This window comes from Xiphophorus hellerii, chromosome 14 (genome assembly GCF_003331165.1).
Source record: "Xiphophorus hellerii strain 12219 chromosome 14, Xiphophorus_hellerii-4.1, whole genome shotgun sequence".
Classification (NCBI taxonomy): domain Eukaryota; kingdom Metazoa; phylum Chordata; class Actinopteri; order Cyprinodontiformes; family Poeciliidae; genus Xiphophorus; species Xiphophorus hellerii.
The window spans coordinates 9337705-9350380 of NC_045685.1; the positions used below are offsets into that span (position 1 = coordinate 9337705).

General features: G+C 38.3%; 1 protein-coding gene across 1 annotated transcript in view; it reads right to left on the reverse strand.

The window, feature by feature from the left end:
* The window catches only part of LOC116733192 (protein O-GlcNAcase-like), a 21747-nt gene extending 11846 nt beyond the window's left edge, over nucleotides 1-9901 (reverse strand). Inside the window, exons 1-7 of the mRNA XM_032583974.1 lie at nucleotides 9682-9901; nucleotides 6396-6447; nucleotides 3462-3559; nucleotides 3180-3310; nucleotides 2923-3094; nucleotides 2751-2849; nucleotides 43-312 (exon numbers count right to left, since the gene is read on the reverse strand). Of these exons, the coding sequence (XP_032439865.1) occupies nucleotides 43-312; nucleotides 2751-2849; nucleotides 2923-3094; nucleotides 3180-3310; nucleotides 3462-3559; nucleotides 6396-6447; nucleotides 9682-9721 (862 nt within the window). The 5' untranslated portion in view covers nucleotides 9722-9901. The remainder of the gene's footprint in view (nucleotides 1-42; nucleotides 313-2750; nucleotides 2850-2922; nucleotides 3095-3179; nucleotides 3311-3461; nucleotides 3560-6395; nucleotides 6448-9681) is intronic.
* Nucleotides 9902-12676: the final 2775 nt, after the last annotated feature.

The window sequence follows — 12676 nt, forward strand, 5'->3', positions numbered from 1 at the left end:
GAGTTAATATTGCGTTATAAACAAAATGAAATCTGCCCTCACCTTTTACATAGTCTTTTTCAGCTCTGTGCCAGCTTCCCAGAGTATGCAGTGGGATGTAATTGGCTTCGAATTCGCAGTTAGGATTGAGCAGCAGACCCCTCAGGTGGTTTCTTAGCTGAGGGTCGCGACCCTTGAAAGGCCCCAGGAAGAGACGTCGGGTATCATAGTCGTTGGCGTGCAGGTTGTCCCAGATCAGCGGGGGCCGCTGGAGGACAGACTCCAACTCGGCAAGGGAGTCTAAGGACAGTTTCCTGGAAATAACTTTGCTGCCTGTGGGACACAGTGATGAATGAAAACATCTGAGGAAGAAAACTGGACACATTGGATGAACTTCTTTCTCTAAATCAATATTAAGAGAGACCATTTAAAATTTTGGATTTTTAGATAAACAGATAAAAAAACATCTGAACACAAAAAGACCTCAGCTGGTTCACTTACAGACGCAACAGAAGTTAGTGATGTTGGTACAGAAGTGGATCTATTTACCAAATGTTCAGTCAAAAATTAACCCAGTTTGTTGGGTTACATGCATACCTACAAGGTGAGACTCACTGGAGTACTTTAGTTTTAGTAAATTTCAGGAGAAAGCTTATTTACTTAAAACAACTAGCATTTTAGCTGCAAAGTACCTGCTGCAAGTTGTGCTATTAGTGTTCAACGTTCACACTTTCTCTAAAATATTAGTCATGTCAACTGAGATATGTGACATTTTATGCACACATACCGAGTAAGGATTTTGTTATTCAGATCCAATTGTGAAAATATTTAATATAAACAAAAACAACATTTATTTGACCATATATAGGCTAAGGGGAGTTTTTCATTAACACTCTGGAAGAAAATGACTTATTTTAGTTATTTTTGTTGCTATACACACATCTTTGAAAGGCTCATTAATACATGTTATATCTCCTTTTATGCTGACACACAGCTTTGTGGCTCTTTCAAGAACACTAACTTCGTTAAACTGTCTGAATTACTTGAGGGACTAAAATAAAATACAAGCTGGTTAAAAATATCTGTCTTCAACTGATCTCTGACCAGACAAAGTGCCTCATCTTTCCCCCGGAGTGGACGGTTTCATCTGATCGGGCAATAAATTGGACATTTGAACTCCGCTGTAACCCAATATGCTGAGTTAAATCCATAACCAGCCCTGGGTTGTATCAGTCCATAATTGACTCTGGACTGGGTCAGAAAAATAACCTAAATTAGGTTATTCTTTGTGTAAACATAAAGTGCTTGTTTTAGGAGATTGATTTGCCAAAATGTTTTTTAAATAAATCTGCTGTGGGAGAAAGCTGGAGATAATTGCTTGTTCACAAAGCAGCAACTTTGCATATTTTCTTCAGCAGCTCTGATGCATATTTTATACAGGCAGGTCAGCTGGGTGTCTTTTAGCAGAAAATCCTCCGGGAAGCATTTCTCTTCCATAACAACTCACTAGCACTGTATTTCACCGCCTCTGCTAATTTCCAAGTGTTTAAAATCGAGAAGGTTTACAGATTCTAATGAACGATATGATGACAAACAATGCTAGATCTGTTTAAGAGTTAGAGAGGGAGCTCCTTTATCCTTGAAGTTGCATGACATAACTTCCTCATGCCTTTGGCAACGACTGAACAATCCAAACAAACATCACAGAGAAAACACATTCCTGAATACATAGCAGTTTTATCAGCAAGCAGGCTCAGTAAACAAACCAAGTCAGGTGTTTTCTTGAACATAAATAATAGTAATAATACAATAACAATGTGATATTTTAGCAATCTTTTTTAGCTCCTGATGTTGAAAACCAGAGAGAAACACCAAAACTAAAGAAGTGATCTAGAAGCGAGTGGGCGATCAATCCTGTGCTTCTATTGTACTTTCATATGAACGTGGGTGGATGTGCACCTAAACGGTTTCATGGTTTGTGGAGGAGGCTGAGTGGGTTTGTGCAAAATCTAATTGGCATGAGTGCATGCTGAGATGTGCTTTTATTGGCACATTTATTAGGCAAGATGCATTTTGAATAAAGAACACAACAGGTATATTTCTAAATCAGGGGTGCCCAAACTTTTTGAGACCAAGATCTACTTTTTCTGTCACCAGCCGGCTGAGATCTACCTCATGACACAAAGACATAAAAATTGTAAATTAAACTCTATTGACTTATTTTATTTGTGAATATACATCAGTTATAGCAGAAATATTAAAGTGATAGAAAAGTCCCGCAGGCCCAGCAGAGATTACGTTAAAAACAAAACATTCAGTCCGTTACGATATCAGGTTTCCAGGCTTGATATTTATTTCTCGATTATTAACAAGCCTCTCATGAACGCAGCGATGGTTGAGTAGCTCATTTTAAACTCCTGCTCTGATCGTCAGTCGGTCTTTGAGTCGCTTTTTTTGTGTTAATGGAACCAAAACGCACTGAATTGCGCAACACCTTGTTGAAACAATAATTACTAATTTGTTGATTTAAAAAAAATTATTATTCCTTATTGAAGCTACAAACGTTTAGGATCTTAGTGAATATTTTTGATAAACATGTCAGAAGAGAAAGTGCTGGTCTCAGCGTCTTGGCGGCGTTCAGCTTGTCACCTTCTGTCGAGATCGACTCACAACCTTCCCGTGATCGACATATTGAGCATCCCTGTTCTAAATTCTAGTAGGAAGACAGATTATATAACTTTTAAGAGCATTTTCATTGATTTTTGTCTTACCTGTCCATATCACTGTTATGTTATGTAGTAGGTCCTCGCCAACTGTTTGCAGGTAGGGAGATTTTGACACACTTGGGGAGCACAGAGAACCGCAATACTCTAAGTATAAAAGAAAGAGAAAATAATGTTTCGTTCAACAAAACATAGAGTTTTATACAGACTTCAGTTTTACCTGTAGGGCAGAAAAGGAAGACAGGTGGCTCCCCCAAGAAGCGATAAATCTCATTTGCTACTGTGACCTGAGCGTGGGCAAATGAAGTGAAGGCCTCGCTGTCGGCCTGGCACATGGAGTGATCGATGTCGTCAAAGAGGATGGCAAACGCCTGGCACCCCAGGTCTGATACCTGCCAGAGAGAAACAAAGGAGGATCAGTAAGGGGGACGCAACACGCAGGTGTGTTTCTGATGTATTTTAGAGAGCGTAACGTGCCTGTTTCAACTTCCGTTTGAGCAGCGCCAAGTCACAGGAAGAAGAGAAGACGATATCCTGACCAGGGGAGAGAGCGTAAACAAACCTCAGACCCCGGGACTGAGCTTCCGCTATAAGAGTACGCAACTGAGCTGTGAAAAGACGAAGAACAAGTCATAAGTATGATGGCCTCAATTTAGCAGGTTAAACTGGCAGAGAAGGAACTATGTGTGATTAGTCTTAAAAGGAATTAACTGTAAAGTAGTTATTACCATCATGGAAGGCTACAGTGAATGTACAAACCTTCCTCTTCGGGAGAATAGACTTCCCTCCACAGCAGTCTGTGCTTCAGATCATCTTTGGGGCCGTACAGGTAGGTGTTCAACCCCCACAGCTGCATCCTGAGGGAGATGGAGAAAGGTGAAATATGTTTCTCAGTGACGCACAAAAGAAAGACAAAAGAGAATTAATTTAAATAATTTTAAGATGTTTCTTATGACAAACATCAGTCATTTACAAAGACGCACCGATGAGAATTTTATGTCTGGTTAATCCCTGAAATGAACATCAGACTTGTCAAAGAAATTAGTTACTTTTGAATAGCTGCTTACATCTCCTGTAATTCCTCTGACTTCATTAAATAGATACTTAATCTTGTTCTGATTCATTTAGTGGAAAAGAAAATGATTGATCATAAGGCAAATGACAGAAATTAACCCTGTTTTACACAATAACAGTTATCTGCAAAAATATGTGTTCTGGGGAAATAATTAAACACATTAACCATTAATAAATTGGTTCTTTTTACACAGACCAGTCAGAGGAAAACTTTCTCCACTCTTCACTTTCAACTATGAAATGTTTGAGGGGTTTCCTGCATGTGAAGCCTGTTGGCCGTCTCCCCACAACATCTGAGTGACATCAAGATCAGAGCTTTGACTTGTCTCAGTCCTCATGCTGTCCTTGTTGGATTTATAAACAGCTATAGAGTCATTGTCATTTTGCAGGATCTAGTTTTGCTTCTTTTTTTGTTTTTCTTTTTGCTGACACATGGTGAAAGTCATTCACTCAACAATGATCTGACCAGATCCTAGTAAAGCAACAACTCCTCAAACACTGACACTTCCACCTCCATGCTTCACATTACTTTACTAGGTTCACACCAAAACACGCCTCCTGTTCAGTGATCTTAACAATTCAATTTTAGACCTTTATGTGAAAAACGTAAGAGAAACTCTAGCAAATTGTACTCTGGCTTTTATGCTTTTTCACAGAGCCAAGGTTTCCTCTTTGCACACCTTCAATGAAAGTTAAACTTGTGCAGACTTATTCTGCTTGTACAAGCATGAAATGTCATGTCATCAGTAGCAAGGGACTGCTGTAGGTGCTGTGGTGACATTTTGGGGTTTCAGAGATTTATTCTAGCATCTCGTGGCCTCTTGAGGTGATCATGTTGGGATGGCTAGACTGAGGCGTGTTTGTAGATTATCCTCCTGATAGTGGGAAAAAGAGCTTTTACAGAAGTCAAATGAACAAATGTTTCCCAAGACTGTTTATACTGAAATAAAAAATAACATTAAGTCTTCTCCCCTCTCTAACAGTACCCACATCAAAAAATGTTGTCGTCAAAATGACCTGGCAGCCTTGGTGTACTAACTGATAATAGAATGTTTCTTTTTTGCGATTCTGACCAACCTGTCAGAGCTGATAAACTACAAATCATGTGATTCCTATTTCAAGTCGATTTTGCTGCATCGTTTGACTTTGACTTGCGGACCCTAAACCAATTTACTACAACATTTATCACTTAGTGACAACCTTTATTTAGCTTTTTTTAAACATGTTTTATGCACATCCATCTTCTCCAAGCTTTACATCTTCTCTTTGTGAGATATAACTCAATGTTTGGCACTGAGAGGGAGGACAGTAGAAGCAGAAAAAGACAGAACTGCAAAAATTGTAATAAAAACAGATTAACTGTCTCTATTGCGAGATCCCAAGGCTGCAACATTTATAGGAAAGAAGCTCCTGAATTATAAATAGAGAATAGTACTAGAAATAAAACTGAATCTTCATCAGTGCCCATTCATATACTTTGACGTGTTTGTGTTCCTGCTCATTTATGGAAGGGAAGTGATCTCATCTTTCACTTCCTGGACAGATGGCACGTACAGTAAGTCGCCTCCACAAAGTGCCAACCTACATACCAACATGAAATGAGACTAACACGCATATTGGGTATAAATCTGCAGCACCACTCTGCCAGAGCTATAAACCACAAAGCAACTGTTTCTGCACCCCACATGAGAACCCCAAATAAAACGTCTCTATTAATAAATTTGGAACCCACACACTCAGCAGTTGGTGCAGTATCTTCATAACAAAGTGACTGTTTAGCAAAGTTGTGCAAACTACAGACACATTTTAAATTTAAAATCTGTAAGGCAGAATTCTTAAGACTTAATCCCAGCTGCTTGCTGTGTGCTATAAGGACAAACTGCAAACAGAATCAAACAATTGACTAATTATTTTTGCTTAGGGAAGCAGAGGTACACTCTCCAGGCTATTATTAGATACCGAGCTATAAAACTGTGTCCAAGCTTTCAGTAAGGATTTAAGATTTAATCTTAAAGGTAGGACCAGCGAGGCATGAAGAATTAATTGGTTCCCTTCAAACTACACAGAATACACGAGGGTAATGAGAGAGCAAGAAAATCCCTCATCTTTAATTAGTGCATAAATTTACAGCATGTTTGAGGCACATCTCTCCTCATTGTTTACTTATGTGGTTGTTTCTCCTTACACCGATGCTTCTTTCTAAATAACACTTTGCGTTTGCGTTGCGTAGGGAGCTGAGTCATGCACAGCTTTGTTCTCATTGTGAGGAAACTGCTAATGAAAAAATTTTTGCAGCTCAATAGGGAGCGCAGTTACTTTCTTTGGCTGTGACTCAAATTAAATTGAAGGGCTAAACCTGTCTTGTTCCACATTATGTGTTGGACGAGCGATATAGCAAGAAATAGCAGCCGTTGAGGGCTGGAGTTTGATCCTTGTGGTTTGGAGCTAAATGTATTATTAGCATGGCCCAGTCAAAGTCCAGACTGAAATTCAAACATGAACACAGTACAAACAAATAGGTCATGATCCGGTTTAAACATGCTGTCACACAGACGGTTGAAACGCAGCAGTTTGAAATGTCTTGAGGAAATATTCAACAGGCCACATGTATGTTCTTACCACTGGAAGAGAACTTTCCTCTGATCCATAGACCAGGGTCGACCATAGAAACCTAAAGGAAAAACAAATATTTAATGAGTACAGACACACAAAAACCACTGCTGTTATTAGAAATTTGTTATGTTAGCCCATGTTTTGTATTGAAAACTAACTCATTTTGCTAAGTGAACCAACCATGTTGCATTAGCATAACCCAGGCCTGCATTGCTCCATATTTGACTAAGTACTGGGTGACCACAATAATTAAAACTGGCTCAGATCAGGTTGTTTTTAATCCACCACTTCTAAACTGTTTCATTTTCATATTTCACAGTGTTGTTAACTGATTCCGCCATTGACATGAACTGAAGATCACTCAGCAACAAGGACATTATCTAAATTAGACACAAAAAGCCCAATTACAATTTGAAAATGCAAACAAGGACAAAAGTCTTAATTTTTGGAACTATAGTGACCAGAAAGTAAAACTAAAGTGTCTGCCCATACTGTCCAAGATCAGGCAGAAGCTTACAGGCCTGATAACTGCATCAAAACATCAAAACTTTTGCTGCCATCATATACTTTAGGGAAATTTTGAAAAGAGATCTGCCGGTCTTAGGTATAAATGGGTCCAAATGGACAGTCACCTTAAGTATACAGTGAGTTTAATATACAAATGGCCTTAAAAACAACAAGATCAATGTTCTGGAGTGACCGTCACAAAGTCCTGATCTCAATGTCAAGAAAAATATGTGGGCAAGGTTAAAAAGGTTTATGCGATCTAGGCAGCCAATAAATTTAACTCAAGTTCTCCCACAGGGAATGGGCCACAATTTTAGCGAAGCTTGAAAAGGAAACCAAAGTCTGTACCTTTAATCAATTCTCCCTGGACATATTAAAGGCATCTTATTGCATGCATTTTATTTTTTGTTTTAAAATGTTACAAAGACTAAAGAGAAGTTCATTTTCTGCTGAAATAAAAACTATTACCTCTAACACATTTGCAGCACATTCTTCCTTCATGACGGTGTTTGTGAATTAAAATAGAGGATTCACACAAACTAGTTTTTATGTTGGAAAATCACCAGAATGAAAGTTTGCATCAGAGTCCACAGGTGAGATCTCCTAAATTTCCCAAATAAACAAAGAACAGCTCAGTTCTTTAATACTCATTACTGGCTGCTACAATGCAAAGAAAGTAAGGCAAAATGATCTAAGATCTTCCAGCACCCGCTTGGCCGTATCCCCACTGTATTTGGTTTAGGCCTAATTTATCTACATGCACACACTCCATCACATTTTCTATTAATAGAAATGGGAGCATCCCCAGCGTCCCTACCAGTCTTGTATGTTATTGAATAAGTCTAGTGTGTGTATGAGTGCAAGTACAGTAAGTGGGTCAGAGTGACAAGTGAATAAAATGCAGTCCAGACCACTTTCTTCTGCAAGCCATTGGGGAATTTCTTCATTATTGCTTTGGTGTGCATGTGTGTGATGTTTGACATTTCTAGATGTAAGTGGAGTCTTCGCTTCAAAGCCAGACTAATAACAACCTCATGAGAAACCTTAACGGTTTGGGGAAAACTAGGAAGTAAAGGATCTAACAAACAATTAGCTGCTGGACTGAACTGGAACGAAGAAGATTTAAGAAGATGTCTGTTGTGAATACTGAACTGGAATTGATTAAATTATACAATATGTAGCTGGAATGACTTGAAACTAAAATAAAAACTGCCAAAGATGTATTATTTAACAAACAGAATGCCAACAAGGGTAAGAGAGAGATTTAGTTATTTACTGATGATTTTATTTGGTTTCCTGCATATCACATTAAAATTGAGATATTTTCTTTTACTACTCATGCAGAACAATAACTGCAATTTAAATGAGCTGTTGTGCAAAGTTGGATAACTTTTTGTTTACCCTTTCATTGTTTCTCTTGTTTAATGTTTTGGGTTTTGCTTACAATATTGACCAGCATGTCAAAAATAAATCTTCTTGAAAAATAATTCATTTTGAAAAACTTTTTTACGCACAAGAAGTTCAAGTGTTTGTTGCAGACATATTCCTGATGAGCTATAAAAAAAATGAGAGCATTTCCCATATCTAGAAATTTGATGTCAGGCACGGATGTAATGACACAAAACGTTAAAGACGCTGTTTCATGTAATTAACACACTAGACTTGTTATGCTATGTTGATGTAATTTGATCACCAACTAAGTCAAAATATTACAGATTTTTTTTAAACTTTCAAACACAATGTTTACTGTACCTGTGTGTGGGACATTGTTGTTAAATATGGCTGAAAAGTCGCAATAATTTTACTCAAGCTCATGCAACACAGTGCAAACACTTTGTCTACGCTAATGAAGTCTCCCTCACCTTAACATACCAGATGCCTAAAACAACATTTTTGGCTCATTTTCTGACCAGTTACTCAGGCCATTGTGTCTTTTTTTTAATCTAAAATTATCTCGTCTTATCTGTCCAGACGTAGTTGAACGCTGTGAATCCCCTGCCGTCTCTCGGTTTGCTTATATCTTATATACCTGGATTACTCAAATATTTTTGATTCAGTCAAAAATAGAAAAGGTTTTCTATTTGTGTCTAAAAATGGAGGAAATTTGCAACATCATAATTAACCAGGATTTATTTTTAAATTACTTTATATGCTGCTGTTTTGCGATAATTGCAATCTGCGGCACAATAAACGAGAATGATTGTAATTCTACATGACTTTTTTCAAAATTATTGTCATAATTCTCCTCTTGAGTCGTGTGTCCTCTTCACCTTCTTTATCATCCTCATCATCATCCTCCTCATCATCATGATAATTAACTGCCCACCATAACAGCAGCCTTCCTCCTCCTGTCCCCCCACACCATCTCTGTCATCATCTGTTATTGTCGTGTCATTCAAACTTAATTTCCAGCCTCATCACATCATTTGCATTCCTTCCATCATTTCTGTTTCATTTATCAGCATATCTGTCTTTATTTCCAGCAGCTACAGTGGCATAGTTCAATCAGATCTGATGCTTCCCGCTGCCTGCCTTTTTGATCTCCACTTCACTTGGCTGATGCCCACACCATCATTTGCCACAGACCTTTTCATCCAAGCTTATTCTTCCTTCATAAATATATTTATCAACACTCCCACGCCCATTTCACAGTAGCTCCAAACGACCGTTTTTATTGTAGTCCAGGTCACACTATTCTCTGTTCAAAATCAATACGCTCAGCATAGGAATAATATAAAAATCACATGATTTATAGGAGGTCATTGATGAAGTCGGCCGCTCTCACCTTCCACCACCCCACAAAGGAACTGCTTCTCCTCCTCCATCCTGTCCGCGCCGTTGTCTCCCTCCGCTTCCTGTCGGCCTCTTAACGAGCGAGGGAAGATGTTTTCCCCGTCGATCAGCTCAGAGTCTGGGAATATTCTTCATGCTTACCATCGATATGCTTCCTCTTCTTCCTGTCCCTCTCCTCCCTCCACCTCCTCCTCCTCACTGCACCGCCGGATGCTCCCGCGCTGCGTTCAGGTGCTCACGGGAAGCGGCAGCTTTAAAGCACCGGAGAGGTTTCTGGCAGTGGACAATTACGCGTTTCTCAATAAGTACCCCAAAATAACATCGAATAAAATTTAGTAACCGAGGTGACCCATTTGGATATGTAGCTTTTGGCCGTTGGATTGTTGATATTTCACCTTGCTGTGAAAGGATGAACTAAAAAATAAACGTAAATTTCCCGTTAACCTAATTTAGAGAAGTCACCTGCGTAAAAAAGAACTATGATGAAAATACCTGCTTAAAAAAATAAATTCTTCATTCAAACACCAGATGAAATCAAATCAGCTCTGAAGAATACAAAATAACTTTTTCCAGGTACTCACACTAAATTGAGATGGTATCGTAAGATTTTCAGCTGGCAGCTGATGTAAACTGCGAACGTCACCAAGCCAGTTTAATGGTTTAATGTTTAATTCCTGAGTAATAGCAGAGAAGAAAATGTACTAAAGAAGCTTTTCCTTCATCTCACTCCTTCTGAACACGCTCAGCCAAGAGCCCCTGACCGACAGGGGGCCCTCCCACAAAATAAATATATTTATTTCTTATAGAGATTAAAAAAAAATTGGAGATAGAAAAAAGCACAAATTAATCACATAGTGTTTTTAAAATTGTTTTAGCAGTAAAAATGACATGTTCCCACTCCCAGACCAAAAAGCACACATCCCAGCTATTTGCACTGATCCCCGCTGGATCTGCATGAAATGTTCCTGCTTAGCGCGCTAGACGGTGACGGTGTTCAGCAGCAGTCAGTGGAAGACAAGGACGGCTTAGCTGTTACTGTGCTGCCTAGAAAATTAATAAAGTCAGGTTTTTTTTAGAAAGAGGGAGAGAAAAAGACAAGAGTCAATTTATAGCCCAGAGAGGTGGGTAGACTGTATGAGATTATCAACCATTTAGCACAGTTAGCTTAGCTTTGCCTCCATTTCACTAGCATTTAATGAATGAAGGAAAGAATCTAACAACATATTCATATATTTATCTTGTCCCTGTACCTCATACCACAGTTAACAACAGATGAGTCAGCTCTAGTCCCCATACCAGCATAACCCCTCCCCTCTGTCCCAGTGAAAAAGGTGAGCAACACAGTGTTCAATGACAAGCAAGTTAGCATCACTCCAGGGAATCTATGTGGATTTTTCCTTTCTCTACTCTTTTTACAGCTACACAACAAAAACAATTTATTTATTACTCACATAAATTAAAACAATCTTCATAAAATCTTCCATTAGCACACTTAGCAGTGAGTGAATGAGGTTGATTAACAACACTAAGACCCTGCTCTAACAGCAACTCAATGACAACGTGAAACTTTGTTCTTCAACAGGCAATGCTTGGATAGGTCTCTATGATGAGTTGTACAACAGCTGGAAATGGTCCCTGACTGCCAGCAGCTTCTATGGAGCTGGAGAGTATAAATTTATTAACTGGATATCTGCCTCACCCAATGACCTCGGGGGACAGCAGCACTGTTAGGTTTTTAAGTGACGACACGTATTTGGGTGGATGGGATGACTGTCAGTGCTCGGACCTAAGACGTTTTTTGTGTTACACTGGTAAGATTTTCTTTCAGTTTACACTAAAAGTCTGTTGTTCTTTTGTTATATAAAATCTCCTGAACACTGAAATGTTGGTCATGGGGAAAAGGTGGAAATGTTGTCTTTCTTTGCTCATGTAATTCTGGTTAAAGCCACTTGATGGCATCAGTTTTTCTATTCCCTTATTAATGACATGACTGGTAAACTTCAAGCATTCCTAAACATCAATCTGTTTTATTTGTAGGTATAGTCGGTAGCTGAATTGGACCGAAGCTCAGCGATTCTACAGAGAGAATTATATTGATCTAGTCAGATAATAAAAGCACAATATTAAAACAAATTGAAATTATATGTAATGTACTACTTAGCACTATGAGTTTTCTCTCCCCACTTTTGTGTCATTGCAGTAATTCAGCAGCAAAATTTAAACTTATGAACCTACAAAGACATTCAATCAATCAATCAAATTTTATTTGTATAGCACATTTCAGCAGCAAGGCATTTCAAAGTGCTTTACATCATTACAAACACAGAAACACAATGCAACATCGAATCAATAATCAAAACAAAGCATTAAGTCAAGTTCCATCAATAAATTTGTAATTGATTACATTTCAAATACAATTCTAAACAGGTGGGTTTTCAGTTGAGATTTAAAAGAAGTCAGTGTTTCAGCTGTTTTACAGTTTTCTGGAAGTTTGTTCCAAATTTGTGGTGCATAGATGCTGAAAGCTGCTTCTCCTCGTTTGGTTCTGGTTCTGGGGATGCAGAGCAGATCAGAACCAGAAGACCTGAGAGGTCTGGAAGGTTGATACAACAACAGCAGATCTTTAATATATTGTGGTGCTAAGCCGTTCAGTGATTTATAAACTAACAACAGTATTTTAAAGTCTATTCTTTGAGCTACAGGGAGCCAGTGGAGGGACTTTAAAACTGGTGTTATGTGCTCTATCTTCCTTCTGTGATGGCTGGTATTCATTAACATTTTATTTTCATTTGAAATTTTAAAAAAAAGTTTGTCCTTTTTATATGCTTTATCATTATGTGCTGCTTAGTTTACCTGTCCTGAGAAATAAATAAAACTATATTGAAGTTTGTTGATGAAATGTCAGAAAATGTGGAAAAAAATAATCATAATCCAAGACAAAGAAAGTTATTATCTGTAGAACCAGTTCAGTTTTCCTGTTTTTTTTT